Genomic DNA, 19623 nt, shown 5'->3' with positions numbered 1-19623 from the left:
AGTGGTCAAGGGCAGGGGCCCCAGCAACCTAATCCCCGGACGGTGACTCTGGCCATGAAGACATGGAATGTCACCTCGCTGGGGGGGAAACAGTCTGAGCTAGTGCGGGAGGTTGAGCCGTACTGGCAAGAGATAGTTGGGCTCACCTCCATGCACAGTCTGTGCTCTGGAACCCAACTCCTTGAGAGAGGCTGGACTCTCTTCCACTCTGGAGTTGACACGGTGAGAGGCGGCGAGCTGGTGTGGGCTTGCTCATAGATCCCCAACTCTGCCGCCATGTGTTGGAGTTTTCCCCGGTGAACAAGAGGGTCGTCTCCCTGTGCCTTCACATCAGGGATAGGTCTCTCACTGTTGTTTCAGCTTACAGGCCGAACAGCAGTGTAAAGTAACCAGCCTTCTTGGAGGCCCTGGGAGGGGTAGTGGAAAGTGCTCCAACTGGGGACAACAGGGACAGTGTAACCTGGAGGGGTGTGATTGGGATGAACGGCGTCCCCGATCTGAATCTGCATGAAAGGTGGGATTTTCATCAGTAAACACCACTGTAGATTGTCGTGGAAGTTCAGGTTTGCAACTGCACATGACAATTTGCAGGCAACACTGAAAACTGCCGTGAGTTGTCAGAAATTGACGTGGGCCTTGCTTGGCAGTTGTCCCCCCTTGACCTCCCTCCCCATGATTCTAGGGGAGGCTTTAACATGTAAATGAAAATGCTGTGAGCTGTACAAATACAAAATAGGGTAGCAGGGGGAGTTTTACCCCAGGTGACTTTTTTACTAAAAGGTATTAACTTTATTTTAAGAATTCTCTGGCATAAATAGATCAGGCTCAGTATAGCTGTATTATAGACTCTATAGAATTTTAGCTTGAATTGATTTATTTAATGAACATATGCTAGTTTAATTACTGTGTATGTCATTACCAATGGCCAATGTTAAAAAAAGATTTTTTTTTCTCCTGGGAACAAGTTAAAAACAAAACGTCAGTTGTTAAGAAGTTAAAAATTGCATGAATTATTTTGAGATAAGTAAGTGTGTGTGTTTGACTTTAAAATCTATTTTCATGGGTTTTGAATGGTTTAAAAGAGGTTGAAAAGTAATTCTTATTACGTGTGAGAGTTCATGACCTTTAAGAGATTTTACACTTCTGGGTTAGCTGGAGCGAGACTCTCCATCACAGTCGCAGTATTTGTAACTGGCATGGTCATTGTCAAGAGGAGGCCTGCACTGACGGGTGGAGCTCTGCCGGCCACACTGAGAGTGACACGCAGAGGGACAGGAAGGTTTATCGCTGTGAGCATTTTGTTTTCACAGACTAACCCGATATTGACGCTATTGTGTGCAGAGTGGTGGTCCCTCTATTCAAAAAGGGAGACCAGAGGGTGTGTCTCAACTATCAGGGGTTCATACTCTCAGCCTCCCTGGGAAAGTCTACTCCAGGGTACTGGCGAGGAGGAGGATTCAGGAGGAACAATGCGGTTTTCATCCTTTCTGTGGAAGACTGCACCAGCTCTATACCCGCTGCAGGGTGTTCAAGGGTTCATGGGAATTTGCCCAACCAGTCCACATGTTATTTGTGGACTTGGTGAAAGCTGTTCGACTGCGTCACTTGTGGCATTCTGTGGGAGATGTTTCGGGAGTACAGGGTCAGAGGCCCTCTGCTAAGGGCTGTATGGTCCCTGTCGGACCAGAGCAGGAGCCTGGTTCGCATTGCCGGCAGTAACTCAGACCTGTCCCCAGTGCATGTTGGACTCCGGCAGGGCTGCCCTTTATCATCTGTTTTGTTTATTATTTTAATGGACTGGATTTCATCTCTGCTTTTCGCACATGATGTTGTCTTGTTGGCTCCTTCGAGCCAGGACGTCCAGCATGTCCTGGGGCGGTTTGCAGTCGAGTATCAGCACCTCCAAATCTGAGGCCATGGTTCTTGACCGGAAAGAGGTTGCTTGCTCCCTCCGGGTTGGGGGATAGCTCCTGCCTCATGTGGAGGAGTTCAAGTATCTTGGAGTCTTCTTCACAAGTGAGTGAAGGAAGGATGGAGCGTGAGATTGACAGGCGGATCCTATGTCACCCGGCTGGCCTGGGAACGCCTTGGGATCCTCCCAGAAGAGCTAGATGAAGTGTCTGGGGAGAGGAAAGTATGGCTATCCCTGCTCAGACAGCTGCCCCAGCGACCTGGCCCCGGAAAAGCGGAAGGAAATGGATAAATTGATAGACATTTTACTGAGAGTGAAGGAAAGGTCAAGAATGAACTCTGAACTGAATAAAACGACTGCAAAGATTCCTAAAAGCCACAAGGAGAGCCCGCCATTGGCTATGTAAATAATCATCAATATTGTAATCCTCCTTTCTTATGTAATCGACTTTTTGACTTTTGAAGACTTTTTGGCTAGTTGCATCCTAATTCTGCAGCCTGTGACTAAACACAACAAGATGGGAGCTGTGTGTCTCCTCTGTGGGCTCAGGTAAACCTTGTCTGAGCTGTCTGGCTGTGTCCTGTCTGAGAGTTGAGGCAGAGCTAATTCTTAAATGATTTTTTACTTTTATTGATCTGAGTGAAGTATTCCCCTTTTTGCATTCTCTAATGCTTTTCAATTGCATTCATTCCTTCATTCATTACTTTATTAATTCTGTCAGCAAACATGTAATAACGACATTTATTATGAATTCATGTCTCATCCACTCTAGTTGTACATATGTATGTAAATATGTTTAGTGGTCCTCATTCATCATCCATGTCCCTTAGTAATTCAATAAGTATCTTGAATTAAGTTGTCTTATCTGTGTTTTCTCTTACAATATGGCAGAGATGGTGGTCGATGTAATCAGAATTTCCATCTTTCCATCTAAGACTGAATCCTTCAATGTGATTTATCTTCCTCTCAATCAATCAATCAATTAATCCATCAATCAATAAATATATGTGGTGAGAACGCTTCACTTGCTGCCTTTCCCTTTTGTCTGATCTGTCATTGGGCCGTCCACGATTTAAGTGGAAAGTTACAGAGGGGTGGACGGTCGACTCTGTTTTCAATAATTGTCCTTGGGTGCTAGTCACTCCATTTCACAGATATAACAATGTGACCTTATGTGTAAACAGAGTGACTCTTGGAGCAGCAGACACTCAAGGACCAACTATCTTCAAACCATCATCTTTTTCACACATTGTTTTTCGTCTTACTACACTATATTTTCTACATATTTTTCAGTCATGTTGAGGCAGCTGTTGTGGTTGGGTGGAAAATAAAAAATTAATTAGGTGTGCATTTAAGATCAAACCCAAAAAGTTTGGATAGGTCACCTCACATTAATCAATATACTCCTGGTTCTCTGTGCAATCTCATAGATTAAAAAGATGGTGGTCAACAAAATGTGCATATTCTTCACTAAAGTACACAAAATTTGTGATAAGACTGGAGTTAGAAATTGATACAAGTCCCAGTCCTAGCTCATTGATGTTTAGGACATTGTGAAAATTTAGTAAAAACAGAAACACAATTTTAATGATAAAAGGTAAAACAAGATCTCTTGACTTGAGATGAGAGTATCTGTTAGATATGGGGTGACATGTGTCCTCACTTCCAACATCCTGTTTGTAAAGTAAGTGAGTTTGAATACTTTAGGAGTTCAACAGCATCAAAACACTGGTCTGACATCAATGAGTAATTTGTAGTCTTGGGTGTCAATCTAGTGGCAAAAAACATGATTTAAAAAAATCATCCTGGTTGATAAGGAAAACATTCGGGATTGCTGTTCACTCAGTTTCTGGATATTGTATAAAAATATAAATACCAACACCTGCAGTGATTGTTCAAGGTATGTTGATGTTTGTCACTTCTTCAGCTCACTTAAAACATGTACTACATTTCATCAAATACCACATTCCACACAGACTGGAAGACATGCAATGGCACTTTGAAATACAAAACATTTTTGTTCTCTTACATGCTTCAGAAAATGGCTACATTTACAGGTTAGAAGACAGTCACATGATCATTATAGACAAGTAAGTAGTTACATGATTGGTCTAGACAATCTCATGATCAATGAAGGCAGGTGAGCAGTAATAATATAACATAATTAGGCAGTTAAAATCACATACTAAGCATGTTAAGTAGAAAAAATATCATAAACAGTGAGGTCATTTATAACAAGCTGCTGTAGCTCTTCAACATCAGCACACATTGTGGGTGATACCATTCAGATCACCTGATGAAGGTCTTTGTGCCAAAATATTGTTTTAAGTCAGTCTTGATTAAACGTCAATTCTACACGCAGGGGGCGCTACAGTAACAATATGACAAGATATTCCTGCAATTCTGTGGCCTTTAAGAAGCTTGTGTGTGACAAATTCAATGAGCGGCACCACTTTGCGGCCTGTAAAAAATGCAGGCATATCACGTTAATGCATGATTCAATTAGCACCAAATCCAGGTGGTATCATCAGATATCTATCGCCAACATCGCTGTGAAAGGTCTCGGTGGAGTGACTGTACAAATCAAATGTGGATGACTTTGTAGAAAGATCAGTGAGCATAGTAGTTGGTAAGAAAGTTACCCCTTACAGGACATCAACTACTGCATGCATTGCTCGCCAAGAGTGACAGTAGCAGGTCAGTTGCAAAAGTCAGTCCCAGTAAAGGCAGTCAGTCAGCTCTATAATTAAGATTCTCAAGATGTGAGCACTGTGCTGTTTATATGCTTTCCAAGTGACTAGACCTGAAAACCAACTGTGTCACCCAAGGGTTACAATGTTTTTTTAAACATGTTCCTACATCGGAATGTGTCACCTCATTTGACACATTCCGTGAGGAAGTAAGTAAACAGGTACTTTCACCAGAGGGCATCAATGTATCGTAAGTCCAGTCCGTCATGTCTGTCAACATCCCAGGAGTGATAGCAATGGTGTTCTTCTTTTTTGTGTGTTTTTTTATGTATTTAGTTGACAATTTGAGCACCACAAGCAGAATGCTATCAAATCAGTAAGTATGAGTTAAGGTTATTTGTACAGCACCTTTCAAGGATACATAATTTAAACACAAATTGTAAAACAACTTTGATGGATAAAAGGCAAAAGGAAACTTATGGTTTGTACTGAATCTGGACCCAAATGCATGACTCAACAGCAGGTTAACAGTGAAGAACAGGTCTTTAATGTTCAAAAGTGCAAACAAGTTCAAGGGGGAGGGGTGGTGTGTTGTCCCGGGATCCAAAACGAGGCTTGTGAGGTCACCAGTGAGATCGAGGGTGAGGGTATCGTGACGTGGTGTCTGCTGCAGGGTAATGGCAAAGCTGCGGCACAGCGCAGGGAGGTCCGTCTCTCGAACAGGCCCACAGGCAGACAGGAAAGTAGAAAACATGAGACTACAAGGCGAGTGCGGCAATCTGAGGCAAGGTGGAAGAGACACAGGGGTATTAGCTACACAAGCTAATCAAGAGGACACAAAGGCAAAAATACAGAGGAGCCAGGATGCATGCAACCACGCAGACTGATGAAATGATCTGGCAACGAGAAACTGTCGTGATAGAAAAATCCTCACAGAATACAGAGTGTTGAGTGTAAGTTTCTCATTAATACAAGGCAAATGGCAAATATATTTATATAAATATATATATATATATATATATATATATATATATATAAAAGAGTATCATAACTTCAACTATCTAGTCACTGATATCATAAGATACACAATGAAACCAGCTGAACCAGGCAACTGATGGAACATTTTTCACCTGAGGGCATCCATGTTCCTTTCAGCTGGAGGAGACTGTTGTTTTTCCTGTTGCACCTCTGAAATATCATCCCTCCTTTTATAAATACTCAGCTGGTCTATCACTCAGACACTCAGACATCCTTCAGTGAGGGAACCAGTCAACCAGTCCACCATGGCTGTCAACATCCCAGGAGTGATAGCAATGGTGGTTTTCTACCTCCTGGTCCTTGGAACCGGCATCTGGGCTTCTGTTAAGTCCAAAAGGGAACAGAAGAAAAGTGCAGCCACTGGAGTGGAGATGACCCTGCTGGGAAACCGGAACATAAACTGGGTGGTGGGGATGTTCACAATGACAGGTGAGGAGAGCACAGCTGGCTAAACTAGGATGGAAACTGTATGATTGTGTTTCTAAATCTCTCAGAATATCATTAATGCCCTTTAAATTGTAGGTTTTGCAAAAAGACACAGACAGTTTCCAGTTCACAATACTGGAAAAGAAAACATCATTTTTAAACAGAAAGGCTATTAGAGTAGCAAAGAAATAAAAAGAGAGCAAAATATACACTGTATAAAAAAGTACACACTATGAATAAACTAAAAATAGAATAACAATAACAATACACTGAATTACTGCACAGGGCCATGTGCCTGGAGAGACTCTGTATGACAGAGGTGAAGGCTGTAATGTACAGTGAGGGGGGGTGAGCAGACCCACACATTCTTTTCACACTTCACTGTGAGCGTTTTTCAACACTTTCATTAAATTCTCAGAAAATAATGCATGGATGTGTATTTCACACATCAGTTGTATTTTGATGGCTGCGATCTACGACTGAGTATGAAATGGGACTGTTGGGCATTGACAGAGGAATGTGCTCTACTGAGTGCCATTGTTTTTTTTGTTTTTTTTTGTAGAATATCTTTTAACTTTAGTTTAAAAAACAACTAAAATGAAAAATATGATTCAAATAAAGATAGAATAAAATACACTAAATAGGATAAAAACACATTTAAAGCATGTGCAACACTTCTATCCTACAGAAAGGAGTATCCAGGTGTTTATCATCCAGATTATTTCAATGCAAAATGAATATTCTGCTTTCCATAGTATGGTTAAGTTTTTTTTAAAACACAGAATCACATCATGAAAGGTAGCCTGTTGTGATATGATGTGCTGAGGACAACCCTCCTGCACAACTATGTAACCTGATCCACAGCAGTTCCAGCCTACTCTTAGCAAATAAAACCAAAAGGACTGATTGGTGGACATTGTGTCCAAGACTAAGCAGCTTGAAAGCTTGCTGAATGATTCTTTTCATTTCAGAATCATGGTAAACTAAATCATCAGAACCAAGGACACATTTTAAGAGAAAATGTGTAATTGAAAATTAGGAGAGGAGTTTAATTCATTTGAAATTAATTCCTTGTTACACTTAGAAATCAGTGCTTTCTCCTAATATTGATGAATTACCACCCTTCCTTTTGTTCCAAATAGCTGCTCTTTGTCCTCTAAATGTATTTACTGTGTTTTCATCCATCCTGTAGCTACGTGGGTCGGAGGAGGAACCATTGTTGGAACAGTTGAGATGGTGTACACGCCCTCCATGGGACTAACATGGGCAATCGTGATGCATCTGGCATACAGCGTATCGTTTTTCATTGGTAAGAGTTTAAAATAACATTTGAAAAGATACTGTATTTCCGTCTGTATAATTACACACATATAGACTACTTACTTAAACCTGAAAGTCATTTTGTAGGCAACAGTAAAGTTTGATGTGCACAAAAGAGATATGACCCAAACGCAGACAGAGTAGGCAGCAGGATGACTTCAGGGATTTATTGATGACATAGATTACATGCAGGTACAAGTCGGCAATCAGGAAGTTCATTTGCAAAAGTCAACAAAAAACTTACACTGACCCTGTCAGCTAAAAACACACCCTATCTCATTGTTATGTGACATCAAGATTTACACGTTTGACTTTTAGTGTGAGTGATGTCCTGTGGTTTCTGGGCTTTTCTTCTTTAAGGTGTCGGCGTGTAGTTTGATCATAAAAGGAGTCTGCGGAGGCAAGGCGGGTGGAATGAAGAAGCAATCTTTATCAAAACAGAATCTAGCGCCTTGAATCCGGGTCAGAAAGTGGCCGCTTTCTGATATCACCAAATCTGTGGACAAAACAATGCCAAAAATGCTCTGCCCTCTGCTCCCTCAAAAAACCCCAGCCTTTGCTTCTTAGGAGGTTTTTCCAAGTGCCACCCTCCTGTTTCTTTCCCTGCACCGGCCTTTAGAGCCCCTTTCCCAGTAGACACCCACTTCTTCTAATTGGTCATTTTGGCATATTATCCAATAGCCTAAAAGAGGAGTTGACCTGTTTCTCTACTCTTCTCCCCTAACTCATCTGACCTGGCTGCGGTCAACTGTAGGTCTTGTCCCCAAAACGACCCAAATGGGTTCCCCATCCCTCTACGGGAATATAAATGTTTGGGCATCTCCCACCATTTGGCAGTGGCCAACCTCAGGTTTTAGTACTTTATGATGGCCGGCCGTGTGTTAACCTTTAGCCTTCACCAGTTGAAAAACTACTTTAGGACCCCTGGAGCTGTGAGCCTCACTCTGTCTGCACTCTTTAACTCATATGAGGAGAAGCAATTAGTCATCATTTAATCTACACTAAGTAAATTCAAAAATCAGAATGTGTTGCCATCCAGACACCTCAGTCCCTTTTCTAGAATAAGGTTGAAATGTTTTCCTGAATGCAGCATTATAATGTCATGAATGTGAACCAGCATCATTGATTATGCAAACAAAATATGCAACTGAAAGAAAAAAGTACACCAACTAAAGGTTTTAGTTTACAAACAGGTTCAAATTAACATGTCAATGTAATGGCAACTGTAAACGGTAAAAACAGGAGGCAAATGAAATGCCAAAATATTTAACACCCAGAATAAAGATTGGTGTATCAAAGATTTTGTGAATCTGTCACGCTGGAACACCGAAGGTGGACCCAAATGTATGGGAGCAGGTAGGAAGTGCATTTAATGAAGTTTTTATTTGGATAACAACAATACAAGAAACCAGCAAACATAAAGGAACATCAGAGAAACAGGAACAGCAAGACAATGTAAACTAAGAAGAATCATGGAAACAAGGATAGCAGCTAGATCACAGAAACTAAGCAAAATCACAGAAAAGAAGCAAAATATCAGAAACTAAGCAAATGACTCGACAATGACTGAACAAAAGACTGGACTCAAATACAAACTAAATTAAAGCTGCAAGCAGCGACGAACAGGCCCTCGCAGTCCACGTATGTTGGGGCATGCTGCGTACCGGCCCCATTGCCTGATTTTTGCATGTGCATCGCTTAGCTGTCCATGTTTTGGACAGTGCAGGCGTGTGTGTGTGTGCGTGCAGTACATACATGGTTGTTGCATGTCTGTACAGGCCAGCCATTGACTACTACTTAAGCTTGTTTACTTTGAAAAGCACTTCTTTCCAAAAATGCCACAAGGGAGGTAACCAGTTACACTAAAGACCCTCTCTGTAAACGCTGATGGACGATTGGCACCGAAGAACTTAAATCTGCGCCGTTTTGGGGGGGTTGACTCTGGAGCCTCTGTACCCTAATTATTTGCGACTTGCTCATCATTGGTCAACTGCTCTTCTCGTACTTCTTGCACAAGATGAGCAATGTAGTCGTCTGCCTTTCTGACAAGATCCTGTACTTCCACGGAGTGCTGGCACAAAAAGGGAAAGTGATTTAGTGTCACTTTCAAAAAAATTGTTGTGCTCCACAAATGGCAGAAGAAGGTTGACATCATAGCAAAGCAACTTGACCACCTGGTGGGACAGTCTTTAACCAGAACTACAGCACACTTCTGCAGCAGCCGCTCTGTGGTGACAGATCACTTTATGAAGTTGTTCACCAAGTACCTCACTTCCTCCATCAGCCTTTAGATTGGGGGTTCCTTCTGCAGCGTATTCACTACAAGCTGTAGGGAGAGAACCATGCATGGGGTCCTCTCTATGGCTCCGTGGTTGTATCTACATGGAAACATTAAAAAAACAAATGTACATATAAAACCATTTTAGTCCTTACATTGTTGAACCAAATGAAATAGTTGTAGTAGTTAACTTCCTAAGAACTTACTTAGTTTTTATGTATATGGAATTAAATCATGACCAGTTTCATAAATGCTGAATGAATGAATAGCATACTTTTTAATCTTTCTATGGAATTATTTTTTATGAAAAGAAAAATAAAATATGACCAGATACATAAATGTTGAATGACTTAACAGCATAGTTTCATACTCAGACTGACCTGCCATCCTCCCCTTCCTGATGGTCATCGTCGTGCTCCGCCTCTGAGTCCTTTTCAGAAGTTGTGGCAAGTTCTGCGTGTGTGGAACGAAGCGACCATGTTGCTGCCATTGTCAGTAATCGTTGTGAGGGCCTCTCTGGGGATCCCCCATTCTTCCATTGACTCCTCCAAAAATGTACTAATCGACTCTGCGTTGTGAGGTAGAACCATCTCCTTCAGGTTCAGGAGTTTGTGTTAAGCCTTGTTGTCCTCAGGGTCGAAGTAACAGGCGCTTACTCCCAGGAAGGATGCTGTAAGCCCCTTTTTAGTCCAAATATCCAACCCTGTAGTTATTCTATGTGCTGTGGCCAGGTTTTGTTTGAGCTTTACTTTCTCTTTTTTTGTCAATTTTGTCAATCAAGTTTAAAGTTTTATGTCTTTTTGGCACTTTGAACCTTTTGTCCATTTTTGCCATCATGGCGATGAACTCCTCATCTTTGACAATTCGGGCTGGGAGTCCTGTGCAACCTATCCACTGCACTATCGCCTCCCCTTTGGTACATGGTTCTGAGGAGTTGTCGTTGTACCTCCTTGTGGCAAAGAGATCCTGAGCAGTAGCTGGCTTGTCCATCTTCTTGGGCGGGACTTGCTTCACTGATGCTCTATCTGGAATCTAGCATAAGAATGGTTACAATGTCACTCAGGACAGATGCAGCCTCTGGAAAATTTAATTAAGTAGCATGAATCCTTGTTATTATTTTTACCTTAATAAATCAACCTCTGAATGAGTGTCTTGACTGGCAAGTATTTTGGAGAAACCTACTTTACACTCTCTCACACACACTCTCACTCTCACACACACACACACACACACACACACACACACACACACACACACACACACACTATTTGTGTATGATTCTGTATGTTATCTGTATATATGTGTACTTGTATTGCATTTGCTATGTTGTACCCTCCTCCCTTCTGCTGCTGTTACCAAATTACATAGGCCTATAGGTGGCTTATGTAATTTGGTGACAGCAGCACACACACACACACACACCTCATGTTATTATTCATTATCCTTCTTTCCATGTCTCAGTCGTTTCTGCTCCAGTAGCTAACGTCTTAAGCTAAGGCTAACTTTAAAAATGTGACACATTAACCACAGCCTCATGCGTTGGCATGAGCTTTCTAAAATAGAAAGTAACGTTACGTTAATGTCTTGACTAATCTTGATTTCATTATGGAATGCCTTGAGATGTCTCTTAAGATTTGTGGTGTTTTTTCCTGCGGCCATATTTCTCCCCATCTTTTCCCACAACACATTTGGTTTTCTTTTCCACTACTATGTAATGAAAGTGTGTCCAAATGTTGTTTCTTCTTTTACTCCCAAAGACAAACCCCTGATGGCCAGCCATCGGTCCCTTTCGTTGTGTCAGACTTAACTTTGTGTCTTGAGTTTTTGTCAACCTTAAGGCGAGGCAGCTGCATCTTCTAAATAATGCCATGTGAGTGGGGATTGAGGAAGTGACGTAACCTGCGTCTGCACAGTGCGACCTGATGCAGCCCCTGAATTGAGATTCAGGAAACACTCTTCCACTCTGGAGTTGCCCACCGTGAGAGGCGGAAGCTGGGGGACTTCAACGCTCATGTGGGCAGCGACAGTGTTACCTGGAGGGGTATGATCTGAACACGAGTGGTGTTCTGTTGCTGGACTTCTGTGCTGGTCACAGTTTGTCTATAACGAACACCATGTTCAAGCATAAGGGTGTCCATCAATGCATGTGGCACCAGGACACCCTAGGCCAGAGGTCAATGATTAACTTTGTGGTCGTGTCATCTGACCTCCGGCCGTTTGTCTTTGACATTCGGTTGAAGAGAAGGGCTGAGCTGCCAACTGATCACCACCTGGTGACGAGTTGGATCCACTAGCAGGGGAGGAAGCTGGACAGACTTGGCAGACCCAAATGTATTGTGAGGGTCTGCTGGGAATGTCTGGTGGAACCCTCTGTCAGGGAGGTCTTCAACTCTCACGTCCGGGAGAGCTTTGACCAGATCCCGAGGGAAGCTAGGGACATTGAGTCTGAATGGACCATGTTCTCCACTTTCATTGTTGACGCGGCTGGTGGAAGCTGTGACCGTAAGGTATCCGGTGCCTGTCGTGGCGGCAATCCCCAAACCCAGTGGTAGACACCGGAAGTAAGGGATGTTGTCAAGCTGAAGAAGGAGTCTTATTGAGCCTGGTTGGCTCGGGGGACTCCTGAGGCAGCTGACGGGTATCGGCAGGCCAAGCGTGTGGCAGCACGGGCGGTCTCAGAAGCGAAGCCTCGGGTCTGGAAAAAGGTCAGGGAGGCCATGGAGGAGGACTACTGGTCAACCTCAAGGAAATTCTGGCAAGACCCAATAGTATGGGTACTATCCCCCGATAGATGGAACACTATCGGGGGCAGAATTTCCTCAGCCTCCCTGGAAAAGTCTTTTCCAGGGTACTGGAGAGGAGAATTCGGCCAATAGTCGAACCTCGGACTCAGGACGTCCTGGCCGTGGAACACTGTACCAGCTCTATACCCCACCCGCAGGGTGCTCGAAGGTTCATGGGAGTTTGCCCAACCAGTCCACATGTGTTTTGTGGACTTGGAGAAGGCAATCGAGTGTGTCCCTCGTGGCATTCTGTGGGAGTTGCTTCGGGAGTACCGGGTCGGAGGCACTCTGCTAAGGGCTGTACGGTCCCTGCATGACTGGAACAGGAGCCTGGTTTGCATTGCCGGCAGTAAGTCAGACCTGTTCCCGGTGCATGTTGGACTCCGGCAGGGCTGTCCTTTGTCACCGGTTCTGTTCACAGAATTTCTAGGCGCAGTCAGGGGCCAGAGGGGGTCTTTTTCGGGAGCCACTGGATTTCATCTCTGCTTTTCGCAGATGATGTTGTCTTGTTGGCTCCTTCGAGACAAGATCTCCAGCATGTCCTGGGGCGGTTTGCAGCCGAGTGTGAAGCAGCCAGGATGAGAATCAGCACCTCCAAGTCTCAGACCATGGTTCTCGACTGGAGAAGGTGGCTTGCTCCCTCCAGGTTGGGGGAGAGTTCCTACCTCAAGTGGAAGAGTTCAAGTATCTTGGGGTGTGTTCACGAGTGAGGGAAGATTGGAAGGATGAATAAGATCCTAGATACAATCGGCTGAAATGAGTTTCCTCCACAGGGTGGCTGGGCGCTCCCATTGAGATAGGGTGAGTAGCTCTGTCACCTGGGAGGAGCTCTGAGTAGGGCCGCAGCTCCTCCACATCGAGAGGAGCCAGCTGAGGTGGCTCAGGCATCTGTATCGGATGCCCCCTGGATGCCTTCCTCGGGAGCTGCCCCCGTGATCCGGCCCTGGACAAGCGCAAGAAAATGGATGGATGGATGGATGGAAGCAGAACTATTCCATCCATCCATCCATCCATTTTCTTCCGCTTATCCGGAAACAGAAATATTGCAAAATAATAATAATTGCAAGACTAAAATAACGTTATAACATTTCTTCTTGTGTCGTTTTGGTCAACGAAAATGAAGAGATATTTTAGTAGAGTTTTTATTTTGTAAACCACATCTATTCCCGTTTTTATTTGTCAACAATATTGCATTATATATTGATCATAGTTACGTCGCATGACCACCATTTACGTTGCGTCTCATCTCGTTTACTTTTACGTGGTAAAGATTTGCTGACGACGATATTTAGCCATAATTTTCATTGATGAAAGAAACACTGATGGAAATAGATGAAATGGGGGCAAATGGGAAAGTTGAATCAAAATGGCCAACTTCCTATTGGAGTGACAGTTTGGTACCCCGATGTTTTTTGTGTGTCTGGTCATGATACAAATATAAACTGAGTGTCGTTCATGTATGTGCATGTAGGAGGCGGGGCTTGGATTTTTAATATCCCAGGGAGCGCTATAGAGTCCCTTGGTAACGCCTTTCGTCAGCTATCCTCAGGAGGGCATTGGCAATGATTCCACCAAGCTTTGTGTTAATCCGACCTACCAATGTGGAGATATAAAATACTTCAATTTAAAGAGCGCCACTTGGTGGTAAAGAGCCAAAATTTTACACAGACCCTCAGGGGCTCATGGGGGCTTCCTGTTTCCTTCCTGTCAAAATATACCTCAAAGACCTAGAAAACACATAAAATACACATACCAAGAATTAAAAATGACAGGAATGAGACAGAATCCTTTAAATTAGATTTGTTAGAATTAGAGCAACTTGTCTTTCAAATCAAACATCAGAAGATACGACAGAGTTTTATTCTTGCAACTTCATTTATTTCATTTTAATGCTTTTTTACAGTTTAAAAGGCTGACAACAAATGGATACAAGAAATTTTCCTCACCCTATTTTAATTTGTATTTGTACTGTGGTCTGTCCTTTCTCAAATCAAGTTGGCTCGGTGTTCGCCAAGCCAATGAGAGAAGCAAACTATGTGACGATGCTGGACCCTTTCCATATCAAGTATGGAAAAGTACTGGCAGCTGGACTGAGCCTGGCTTCAGTTATTCTGGATGTGCTCTGGGTGCCAACAACATTAATTGGTTTAGGTACATTCACATATGTATAATTGTAACTGTGTTCTTACATTTGTGTAATCTGTTAGTAAAATTAATGTATACATGGACGTCAATTACTACCTGTATACCTGTGTAGAGATTAATTTGAATAGGTAATAGTCACTCAGAGACTGGCTATGAAATCTCACTGCTAGAATGTGTTTGACAGGAGGAGTTATGAGCGTGGTCCTGGATTTGTCCTTTGCTGTGTGCATCTGGATCTCTGCTGCTGTCGCGATTACCTACACACTGCTGGGAGGTCTCTACTCTGTGGCCTACACAGATGTTATACAGCTGGCCCTCATTTTCATCAGCCTGGTTGGTTTGCTATATATGCTTTATATATCTGCTATTTTCATAGGGGTTTTGACACTGCTATCCTAATCCCTGCAAACTCAATGCTAACCTACTCTACAGCAGGGCCAGCAAGCCTCCAGCTGGTGTCACGGTCAGCCTACTATGGAATGTGCCAACATTGTCCCACTGTGAAAGCCTTTTTATGCAGGTTTTCGAGTACATCTGCTAGCGTTACCGGTTTGACTCGGCATAGCCGAGGTTTTGCTGTTGAGTTGAGTATTGATTTTAGGGGGAGACGGTTGGATTTAGGAGAAAAACTTCATTAGTCTGGGGCTAACAGCTCCCTGAGCCTGTTGCTAAAAAGCGTAAGGGAAATTCTCCTTGTTGAGGTGGAGAGCTGCTAATTCCACGAAGAGCAGAGAGCAGATTCAAAGTGTTCTCTCCCGTCTTCCAAATGCTTTCGACTTAAATACAACAGAGTAGGGTGATTTACTTTTACGACAGTTCTTCCCATAACAATGACCCCCTGATTTTTATGATGATCATGCCTTTCACAGGACAGTGACTCTTTGATGATTTAGTGGACTGTCAATGTCATCCTATCTACCTCCCTGTAAAGAACCAGGCAAAGACAATTGCCCCCCGTATGACTTTCTGATCCCCACACATTAGGTGAAGGGGAATGTACCCTCCTCTCACATCCTGTTATGTTCTCTAGAATGATAGAATGCTCTATCACTGGGCTTAGTGCAGTGTGAAAATCTTGATAAAATGTCAGGCCTTTTGTTTTAAGAAAACATTTACAAGCAATGTATCAAAAACTCGGAAGGACCCTTGAAAATATGTGTTAATCATTTACATTTGTATAATTGTCTCTGCAGTGGCTCTGCGTTCCCTTTGTTTTGGTGAATCCTTCTGTCTCGGATATCAGCCAGACGCTGATGAACAACACCTTACACGCTCCCTGGATTGGTAAACCAGAGCTGAAAAAGACCTGGATCATGATTGATGAGTTCTTATTCTTTGTAAGTAAACAAGAAAATATTACTGTGAACAAACTTTAACTATATCATTGTAACTAAAGATACAAAACAGCTTGTGGCCAGAGCATGATACCAAAAACAGCATGACTGTAAGTGTCCAAGAGAAATAACTATTATTTGACTGATTTATGGAGATGCCACACTGGTAATTATTAACCATCTGACTGTTTTACTTTGAAGGCACTGGGGTCTCTGGGATATCAGTGCATCCACCAAAGGATCTTGTCAGCTGCTTCCTCAGCCACAGCAAAGCGTTCATGCTTTCTTGCTGCTTTCATCTATCTTGTACTTATGATACCTCCCATACTGCTTGGGGCTGCCACTGCGTCTACAGGTATAAAAAGCTTTTACATAATGACGGAAACTGTCAAAGCTAATGTCTATATTCTGATTATTGTGAACTATACAATAATATTGTAAACTGTGTGGTTTAATCAGAATTTGTCCTTAATGTTTTCTATTCTTTCTGTTTCTGTAACTTATTTTTTGCATCTTGAAAGCTCTTATGAAGCTATTTGTGTTTTTTTCATTGTTTCCAAAACAAGAATCTACCAATTTACCAATCAAAAATGTAAAAACACGAATGATTTATGATTTACCTTAAAAGCCATGAAAGATTGTCCAACCACAAGGTTGTCAACTTAATTTAAGCCACCTTTCCCTCAGCTTAACTGCACTTGAACTTGAATGTGAACACATAAAAGTGGAAAGGTGAGGCCAGATGCCTAGATACATGGTAGTCTGGGTCCTCAATGTTGCCGTTTGGTCCTGGGCATTGGTATGGGGAGGGTAGGCGAAATAGAGTCTGACCCTGGCTGTAAGCAGAGAGCAAAGTACCGTCCAAAACATTGACATAAATGGGGTTCAAGATCAGATACCACATCACCTGCAAAACCATACAGCCAAAACACATGGGACAACCTCACCTACACCATTTCTGTGGTGGCAGCTTGGATAGAGGGATAAAAGGAACCATTTTTTGGGAATATGTCAACAACAGTGTTACCATTACAGGGAACTAGACCTCTGCTGAAGTCCAGAGGGACTGACCAGCGACAATGCAACATCATGAGTGAGTATAGGAGTCCCAGATGAGGACGTCAGGAGGCTTTGTTCTGGTCAAATACTGAGCAAGCAGGTGCATACTCCTCTGCCTCCCTTTTCATATACCAACACTAGTTGTGCTGTCTTATGATGAAGACAGTCTGCTGAACTCAAGGATGAGAAGTAAAGCAGATGGTGTGAGCCTAACGGATGACCTGGGATTGAGAGGACTCTGTATGACTCTTTTTAACAACCCAACTCCAACAATGCAGGAAGGAGGTCTATTGTAGGTTTGAGTCTTGGCAAAGGAGTCATAGTCAAAAAGATGAGACACGATGTCAGGTTTAGTTTTTTTAGAAGAGTAAAGTTGAATAAAATGGAGCCCACCTGGCCTGCCTGGTGTTGAGTGGCTTGGCTGCAGGTGTACTTCAAGTTCTTATGATTTACCAAAACAAGCTAAGGATACTTGCTCCCTCAAACCAGCTCAGATTCCTCTCTGTAGGGGAAAGTTTCCAAGATATGAAGGCACAGGGATTGAGTTTCCCATCCTCAGTGGAGTTATGAGGGAGCATTTCCCCAACGCCAACATCTGAGGCAACCACCACCACCACAAACTGCAGGCTTGGGTGTTGAGGTTGAACTTCCTAAAGAACTTTCTATAGAATGATGCAAACGTGAGAAAACATGGCACTAGCTTTTGACTGGTAGGCATAGGCCAGCGAGCTACAGTGCTAACATTAGCATGGTCCATCTGAATGTTGTTGGATGACAAGACAAAACACAGGAATGAAACTGAGGAAACATGAAACTTAAACTCTGCTTTCATGAATATCTGGTGGTCAAGGAGGGTGCTGCAGACCCTGGTGAACATGCTGTATGTGAGTCTCTTCATTCAGGGAGAAGATGAGGATATCATGCAGCTAGACTAAGACAAACTTGTTCAGCATGTCCAGAGGAATATCATTGCAGATAGACACTTAAGGCATTTGGGTGGTGTGAATAGCAGGTCAGCCCACTCTGATATGTCTGTCTGATCACACAGCGCTCACCTCTTGGTATATACAGTAGACTAGGACAGATAATGTGACAATTTTTCAGTCTTTCCTTCTTTTGTGTCCATGCTCCAGACTGGAACCTGACTAACTATGGTTCACCATCTCCATTTGAACGCGGGGAAGCAGCTCTAGTTCTGCCCATCGCCCTGCAACACCTCGCACCATCTGTCATCTCCATTATCGGTATTGGATGTGTGGCCGCCGCTGTGATGTCATCAGCTGACTCTGCTTTGCTTTCTGCAGCTTCTGTCTTCAGCTCTAACATCTACAAGAACATCCTGAGGCCTCAGGTGAGAACAATCACTATTTGATCTTGAATTTGCTTCATCACAGCAAAAATATCCTGACTAAACCACTGTTTGCTGTTGTTTAGGTGACACATTTATTTTAAAAAGGAAGCAATGGAATGCAGAATAGAATGAATGAAATACAATAGCATGATGGAAAACAAGCTAAGAAAGCAGGGATAGAGGTATCTGAAAGCAGGACAGTCTCATTCATTTATTGTTTATCTGTTCTTCTCCCTCTTCTTTTTCCTCTTCAGGCATCAGACAGAGAGATTCAGTGGGTGATCCGTGCGTCTGTGTTGGTAGTGGGCTTGGTTGGTACATCACTCACCAGCCTCAAAACCAGCATCCTTTTGTTCTGGTTTGTGGCTGCTGAAGTGGCCTACATCGTAATTTTCCCTCAACTTCTCTGCGTCCTGTTCTTCAACATCTCCAATGGTTACGGGGCTATTATGGGCTGTCTTGTGGGAATACCATTAAGACTGCTCAGTGGAGACCCATCACTAGGATTAGCACCAGTCATACACTTCCCAGGATGCACTCTTGAGGACGATGTTTATGTTCAGTACTCTCCAGTTAAGACCATCTCCATGCTGTCTGCCATTGCTGCCATCTTGTTGTTCTCCTATCTGGCTTCTGTGCTCTTCAACAAAGGCATGCTTCCTGAGAAGTGGGATGTGTTCAAAGTGAAAGTCCAGCACTCACCACAACCTCTGACACCAATAGGTGACACCACAGAACACGATGAGAATGAGAAATTGAACAGAAACAACTCTCAGAATGAGGCATCAGAGCCAATGATTAGCACAAGTTGTTGATGTTCCTGCGTGTACAGCAGTATCTGTTTTCTCGAGGTGTAATATAGACCACTAGATAACAGTAAATATCTCAAAGTCATTCTGGAGAATTCCGAAAAACATCAATGTGATAAGTTAATACTGTATACCAAGATGTTGCTTATTCACTCCAATAAAAGTGAGTCAATCATCACATACTGTATCCCTGAATGAATTTTGTCTTTGTGATTCGCGTCTCAGTTGCAGGGTTCATTGCACATTGGGTTTTCAGAATTTTCTTTTGATAAAGGTCTTGGTCAATTGTGATTTATATTAAAGATAAAATAAAAAATAATTTTATGCCAATACAGTGTGGTGTGTCTCAACATCATGTTGTATTAATGGTATGATATTATAAAAATGACAATATTAGACATTGTGACATTCTGTCAATGTTGACAATATCAAAACAGCTGACAGTTGATTGGAATGGCAATTAACAACATCAGACAGC

General features: G+C 42.8%; 1 protein-coding gene across 1 annotated transcript; it reads left to right on the top strand.

The window, feature by feature from the left end:
* Positions 1 to 5859: 5859 nt before the first annotated feature.
* On the top strand, positions 5860 to 19267 carry LOC115596100 (high-affinity choline transporter 1-like). Its single transcript, XM_030440897.1, has 8 exons — positions 5860 to 6069; positions 7259 to 7375; positions 14443 to 14598; positions 14777 to 14925; positions 15786 to 15929; positions 16128 to 16281; positions 18119 to 18336; positions 18591 to 19267. Exons 1-8 carry the CDS (start codon positions 5886 to 5888, stop codon positions 19149 to 19151), a joined length of 1683 nt encoding a protein of 560 aa, XP_030296757.1. The 5' UTR covers positions 5860 to 5885; the 3' UTR covers positions 19152 to 19267.
* Positions 19268 to 19623: the final 356 nt, after the last annotated feature.

Source organism: Sparus aurata, chromosome 15 (genome assembly GCF_900880675.1).
Source record: "Sparus aurata chromosome 15, fSpaAur1.1, whole genome shotgun sequence".
Lineage (NCBI taxonomy): Eukaryota > Metazoa > Chordata > Actinopteri > Spariformes > Sparidae > Sparus > Sparus aurata.
Note: the sequence above shows the minus strand (reverse complement) of the source record. Positions and strands in the feature narration are given on the sequence as shown.

What these genes read in the sequence shown, in the direction of transcription:
- LOC115596100 (XM_030440897.1), top strand. Translation starts at nt 5,886, where the DNA reads ATGGCTGTCAACATCCCAGGAGTGATAGCAATGGTGGTTTTCTACCTC. An exon ending in TTGATGAGTTCTTATTCTTT is followed by an intron (nt 15,930 to 16,127) that starts GTAAGTAAACAA and finishes TTTACTTTGAAG; the next exon opens with GCACTGGGGTCTCTGGGATA. An exon ending in GGCTGCCACTGCGTCTACAG is followed by an intron (nt 16,282 to 18,118) that starts GTATAAAAAGCT and finishes TCCATGCTCCAG; the next exon opens with ACTGGAACCTGACTAACTAT.